Source organism: Megalops cyprinoides, chromosome 2 (assembly GCF_013368585.1).
Source record: "Megalops cyprinoides isolate fMegCyp1 chromosome 2, fMegCyp1.pri, whole genome shotgun sequence".
NCBI lineage: Eukaryota > Metazoa > Chordata > Actinopteri > Elopiformes > Megalopidae > Megalops > Megalops cyprinoides.
The window spans coordinates 49,639,929-49,647,052 of NC_050584.1; the positions used below are offsets into that span (position 1 = coordinate 49,639,929).

General features: G+C 37.6%; 1 protein-coding gene across 1 annotated transcript; it reads right to left on the minus strand.

Moving 5' to 3' along the window:
- Positions 1–261: 261 nt before the first annotated feature.
- Positions 262–6,704, minus strand: mcoln3b (mucolipin 3b). The gene is made up of 13 exons (XM_036519600.1): positions 6,480–6,704; positions 6,194–6,361; positions 4,920–5,073; positions 4,578–4,662; positions 4,151–4,247; positions 3,713–3,812; positions 3,373–3,485; positions 3,077–3,226; positions 2,317–2,418; positions 1,815–1,937; positions 1,498–1,704; positions 1,288–1,418; positions 262–295 (listed from the first exon to the last, which is right to left on the minus strand). The coding sequence occupies exons 1-13, from the start codon at positions 6,702–6,704 to the stop codon at positions 262–264; spliced, it is 1,689 nt and encodes a 562-aa protein (XP_036375493.1).
- Positions 6,705–7,124: the final 420 nt, after the last annotated feature.

Here is a 7,124-nt window from a genome sequence, read left to right on the forward strand (position 1 = left end):
TGCAGAAGAATTTTAATCCTCCTAGAAGCAAAGTCATCCAATTGTACATATTAGCAAAAAGGTACAAATGTATTGTTGGCACAGCCTTACTTGGAGTCCTTAAAGGTAGTAATGACACCACTCTACCCAGGAAACAGTAACCGTTTACATCCAGGTTATATGCAGTTACATGGTGTAAAATCTACACAGAAGACCTTTCATTTCCCTGCCATCAAAGATGAATGTGCAATAGGTGCAGAAATAACAAACAAACGACTGCTGCTAACACTGCGGCCTCTCTTCAGATCTGTCTGACCTAAAACAGGGCAAAGAAACACAGAACATGGAGAAGACTTCAAAATAACATAAGAGAATAAATTGTGGTCTCCTCTTCCTGCCATTTACCTTCACCTGAACAAAACTATGTCCCAATCAGTAAAACACTGAGCTTGTTGTATTCACCCCCTCACAGGAGTATCAGAACCTGCTATGATGCGAGTTTCAAACAGACATTTTGGATTTAGGTATCTGCATTTAGGTAAGGACGGTGGATTGATAATTAACTACAGTAAAAGGTGAATGAACTCACTGAGATTCTGGTTTATTTTTTAAAGGAGAAAACTAACAGTGGCAATGAAGTAAACAGAGCACTGCAAAAATATTTATTAGAGCCATTTGTTCATCTTAAGATTTTAGTTCTAAACTTCAGTGTTTCTCCTTGCAAGAATATCTATGATTTCTATTCATCATAAGTAGATTTTTTTTATTATTTTGAGAAGAAACAGTCAAAAGGACAAAGTGGGAAAACACAAGCTGTCAAAGTGGCAAAAGAACACAACAAAGTCAGAACATGGCAACTGATATGGTGAAATTTTAATTAGTGAATTGTGGCACCAGGCTACGGTAGCTAACAGTGTGCTCTAACATACAGAACGCAGAGGACAACACACATGCTTGTATACATGCACTCAGCAAGCTGCACAACACATTTTGTCATATAGTCCACCTCAGGCAACAGTGTCACAATTCACTAAATAAAGTCTCACTGTGATAGAGGTCACTTGTTGATTTTGTCAAGAAAGTTAAAACTGTTGTGCTACAGAAATAAAAAAGTCATAAGACTTTTCATCATTTTCTACGCTGAAGCATGATCAGACTCTCAAATTGTTTAAAATTTTGGATTTTAATGTTGATGCAAAGTTAATGAAAATTTGAAAGCTGACAGGACTTTGAACACTTCAGATTTTAAAAAATGCCATTACTTTGTGTGTATGTGGCCTTTCTAGCTCACCAGTTTGTAGGGCTTACCGGGAACAGCAACAGACAAAGCACGGAGTAGACACCTCATCTATCCTGTATCTTCCAGAACTGGGAAGGTCTTTACACTCAGCTATGAATGCTTGTAGGTCTGTTTCATAGACACCATCCTGCTGGTATTGCTGAAGGACAAAATAGAATAAAGTCAATCTCCACAGCTTTTTAAGAGGCTAAAAAATTATGAATGCATGAAAGACTTACCTTAACAGTTTCATATGTCTCAGTAATGAGAGTGATGAAGAGGCTGAGCACCATATAGATGAAGAGTGAAACAAAAGAGTAAAGGTACAGTCTGCTGAACAACCAAACCAGGTAACTCTTCTGTTGCATGTCCTTGAAGGTGGGGAACATGTCATCCCCATTGATGAGGGAGAACAGGCACTCTGACACAGTATTCAGGGTTCGGAACTAAAAAATTAAAAAAGTGATTATTTTTGATTCTGAATGTATGTGATTCTGAATGTGTGTGCTTATCTTTGTGCTTCCCTTTGTGCTGAGCCTTCAGATGCAAAACTTACTTTCTCATGATAAGGCCCTAACACAATCCATCCACAGAAGCAGTAACCCAGGTAGATCATGGCCACACAGCAGCAGAACCGGATCACGTTTGGAAAAGCTGCTCTCAGAGTCAGTATGAGAATCTAAAAATCAACAGTGTCCTAGTTAGAGAGACAAATTATTCATACATGCTGAAGGAATGCCCAAGGTCCACAACATGACATGCTATCCATTTTCTTCATATACAATGTGATACTGAGGCTAAATCACTAGATTCTGGATGTAACAGTTCAAATCAAAAGCATTGGTCATGAGAAAAGTACCTTTTGTAAAGGGTACAATTGTAAATGGTCCTGTAGAAATGTACTGCCTAATATGCAAGATATAAAACTGTGAGGAATGAAAAAAGTTCATGGGCTTTGAATGGAAAAGTCTTTGTGAGGCTGCTGGATGTCCAGATTTTGATGTTTCTTTGGTACATTTCATACAGATAAAATTTAACTTGAACGAGAAATTACTTACATTATATTTTTTAAAGAAGCCCAAGTACCGAAGGACTCCAATCCAGACAAACATTGTGCCTGTCCCCAGCAAAATGCTGCAGACGTCATAACTCGTCAGATTCTGAAAGGGAGGAGGCAAATGAATAATTGAAAATCCCACAAAGTTAACACCCACTGCACTGACTCTAAACTCTAACTCTTCGCATAAATTGTAATCAGACACAGATGCAGGAACACAACTAATGAACTAAGGAGAAGGGGTTTTACACCAATCATCTCAGACCTTGCTGTTGTTGTACCAGATGGTATAAAATGATGAGAGCTGTTTTTCCCCACACAGGAAAAATACACATCCTAATGTTAAAACCGAACAATCTTTCGTGTGTTTAGAATTTAATTTGAGGAAAACAGCTCCACACTACTTGTCAGACAAAGGAATGACACTGCATCCTGTTCAGTTATATATTAAAACTATGTGGCTTAGAGTTGATAAAATGGCCTTTTGATTTGGTTTCCCCTGGCCTTTTAAAATTCCTAGAACTAAAGTGAGTCTGAATCTAAGTCAACACACAAATGACAAATTACTCTGAACATTGCAGTCTTTTTGAGTTCACAAAAATAATTTACAGATTTTTGAGATCGCAACAAACTCAGACTCCTAGATTCATTCCTCTAAATGATTATCACAAATAAAAATAAGCAATAAACACTTCACGGGCCTGCTGGTACTTGTCAATGATGTCAGAAGTCTCTCACACACATGCACACACAGGTCTCACCTTTGCCTGAATTTCAATTTTGAGAATGGAGCCAACAATGGTTAATGAATCACTGACAATGATGAGGATATACCATCCGTTGACAAATTCCATTCTTTCTGACCAGGACACATTCTTATTGTGGCATAACATGTAAAAGGCAGCATATTCCTGAAAGAGAGAAATAAAATAAGTACAGATGTCAGGAATACAAACAAGAGACCATAGACAGTTACACTGCATGATCCTGTATTTTCTTTTCAAAAGGGCCAATTTAATATTTTAAAAAACACACATTTAGAATAGTTTGTACTTACAAATTGTAGTTGTATCCCGCTGATAATTGACCGGGTGCACAGAATGAGGGAAGTTAAGCACGTCAAAATGATGAGGGAATCAAAAAACAAAATGTAATAAATGTTCTTGGCAGCTGGAGAATAAAAAAGTAATGCATTAACACAAAGTAAAATATTTTGTTTAATTCTAAACTGATGTGCTACCTCACCATTCCCCTTTGCCCATGACACTCATTTTTAAATGAACCACCTGCCACCTTCTAGGTAAATTGTAAATTTATGCAATATATAGTGAATTCTCTATTGGAAATGAAATGCAAAGCCTTTAAATAAAACACATATGAACAATCCCAGTACTTACAGGCCCCTGTAACATTCCAGTCTTTACATTCATTGATGTCAACGTCATTTTCCAGGTTAATTTTTATTCTTCCACTGTGAGCTCTGTTGTTGAAGGTAATCTGTTAAAATGTATCAACAGCCAGAGATTCAGAAAATGTAGACAAACAGCATGACAAAAATACTTACTAATTGGTTTCTGACATTGATATTAAAGTTTTATTTTTGTGGCCTGTTTATTTGTGTAGTAAAAAGTTCAGTTCTAGCAATGAGTTTCCTGCAATAAATCTCAACCCTCTTATTTATTTCACACATACCTGGTGCCATTTTATATTTAAGGAAATGCCTATAATTTTCATTACCTCTGTGTCCAAACACAAGTGGTTAGTAGGTAGGAGTTGTGGTTATCTACAATATGAGACATTGCACAGGGTGAATGTGGGAAGTCATCACGACTTACCATGACAGTGAAGTCATAGCAGTCAGGCAGCTCATGATGACGTATTGTCTGAAGATTGATAGCTTTCAACGTGAAGTCAATATTCACGGACAACAGTCTGGCTTACAAAGGAGATTTAGACATGGAAGTGATTAGAACAGAAAACAGGAGCATGCTGGATTACGTTTGAGAAAGATGCCCATTTGTTCAGTGGTTTAGTTCATGCTAAATTATGACTGTATATGAAGTTATGTTCTGAGTCTATGAAGTTCTCCTAACTTCATTTGTTATAACATTTTAGTTAGTCCCTTCAAGGTCTCACAAGGGACCTCACCCCAATTATACTAATTAATCAAAATGTACCACCGGAAAGGTGTTAAATTGCATTTGTCCACTCTAAGATAGCATATATTGAGATTTCACCAGCCTTCAATTCTGCAAGCCACACCTTTTAAAATCCAGAGTGAAATTCAGCACATGTTCCTCCAATGTAGCATTTGTCAGGGTCTGTAGTGGGTATATTTCAATGCATTCTGTCAAAAAGAAGATAATACAAGCTTCATATCCTGGGCTCACCACTTGATGTTATTTAGGTCAGACTGCAACCAATGTTCAATGACAAAAATACAACAACACTGCATGACATTGCCTGCAATTCCCATTTTATGCTCACAAGGCAGAGTATTTTTCATCAGCTTCATTACATCTCCAAAGACAACTGTCTTTTCAGAGCACAACCTGAAATTTTTCATTTAAAGGTGCTCAGAATTGGTGCATTAGTTTCCATTACCTGTTTCCACATGCGCATCAATGTCAAAGGTCTCATTTCCAGGCCAAATACTTCCATTTCTATAAAAATGCTGGCAGAGGGAGAGTGGCGTGTACATTCCATCATTTCTCTCATAAGCATGGTTTCCCACAGTGATGTTGCGTAGGTTTGCATACTGTGAAGAAACAATTCATCATACAATAAGAATAAATATTACATAAGAACTTGAGTCCATAAGTCCGTAAGAACACAATGAAATTAAAGATGGTCCTAGAAAGGCTGACAAAAATTGCTAGAAGCTCACTCCACATTTTGACAAAGACTTTATTTTAAAAAAGTGAGCATTAGTCAAATGATACTTTGATAGTTCTGATACAACCAGCTTCAAATTTTTCTTCACACCAAAGCAGTATAGGATTCAGGACAATAAATGAGGGACTGCATTACACCTTCTTAGAAGCATCAGGCTTGGTGCCAGAAGAAAATACAGAGGGGTGCACAAAAAGTCATAAATACTACGTAGACATTGGGATGTAAGGAGACAACTGAGGGTGCACTGAGGTCTGTCTTGGGGTGCAATACACCCCTAAACACCCCATAACAGCAGGCCTGGAGAGCATTATAATCTGCAGAAAACACTTGCGTGACTCTCACTGTCGGACATAAAAGGAAAGTGATAGAATGTTGTTTCTATGACATTAAAGAGTGTAATGTCTCATGTGATTAACATTACAAAGCCCCAACACAGTCTAGACATGTGATAACATAATAATCATTTTGATTGCCCCTAGGTTGCAAAAATCTTTCAAGATCTTGAATATTTTCCATTTCCGGGACAATTAAAATAAATCAAGAAATAAAGATATGAAGCACAAAGTCCTGCACTGAATAACCCTATTATAGACACTAGCAAGTAAAACTAAATTAATTATTGACAACGACTGCCCCCAGTGAAGGTTTGTGTTGTTATAAACCAGCACATCTTGTGACAGCATCCAACACAGAAGAATCAAGTCTGACAAGGCCAGTCTATCAATTTCAATCATTAGAAATCATGATACCTACAATATGATGAAATATATGCATATTTTTTATTTTCTGATCTCAGGGTATTGAAGTTGACTTATGATGTTGATACAAGTGTTTAGGAATTAAGTTAGTTGAGTAAAGAGAGGTGGCTCAAATTGTGCAACTTTGTCTCTTCACTACAATAACTGAAAGCACGTGTTGATCCTTTCAGCTGATAATGCATTTCAACAATGAATTCACAGTACAGAACAACATATTGTGCTTACCTGCTGAATTACAAAATAGATGTGGTCGTACACCTCAGTCTGTGTGTACACAGCATAATCACCAGTGCTTTGGCTGGAATATGCTTTCAGGAAGAGATGCTTGAATGACATTAGATTCTCCTCTTTGAATGTGACCACCATCTGGTTACTAAGTCCAAAAGACACCAACTGAAGGGGTAAACAAAAAACTGCCACTTTAGACTGTTTAAAATAATTGCAACAACACACAATCCTCCCCTTCAAATTTATGGTAGAACACAGCCTCAAACACAGAACACACCCTCACCTGAATTGTAATAATGGCAATTTTAAGAATCTGAAGCATCAGTTTCCATGGTTTTCGTCCACGAGCTTTGAATTTTTCACAAGGATTCATGAAGTAGTACTTGAGTTTCCTCCTGAAATTCTCAACAGCATCACAGTTCAAGTCCAGCCCACAGTCAGCCCAAGCAGAGGTGCTGTCCAGATCACTAACAGATGGATAAGATGCACATTGCTCCAGCTCCTCCATCTCTGAAAGTAGGAATGAACCATGTGTCAATCTCCCTGGCTCGTTAAATATCACTCCTCAGCTGGTACAGAGTCCACATTCACAGCCATTTCTACACACCTCTATAGACCTATGCATCTCAAAACAAAAAACATGACAATGGTTCACACGGCAAAATAAGCAGCGTTCTTGGTACCGATAACCGTAAAATAAATCTATCACTTGCTTAACGGTACTGTGTCACTTGCTTGAAGTTCGCCAGTGACGGTATCAATCTTTAAACCACTGAACATTGAACAGCAGACTTTTCCAAGTGGTCTAGTTAATTGTAATTGGAACCTGCGGTAACATTACCTCTCTGTGTTAAATTACGTCTATCTGACCCCATTAGTTAGAACTGGCACAACACATTTGTAAGATTTAAGGGGCCAGTGTTTTATG

Bases quoted from the DNA above. Each gene is read 5' to 3' on its own strand.
- mcoln3b (XM_036519600.1), bottom strand. From the start codon at position 6,704: ATGGAGGAGCTGGAGCAATGTGCATCTTATCCATCTGTTAGTGATCTG. The intron at 6,362-6,479 runs GTGAGGGTGTGT...TTACCCCTTCAG, and splicing joins TTGCCATTATTACAATTCAG to TTGGTGTCTTTTGGACTTAG. The intron at 4,663-4,919 runs GTAATGGAAACT...TCTTTTTGACAG, and splicing joins TGATGCGCATGTGGAAACAG to AATGCATTGAAATATACCCA.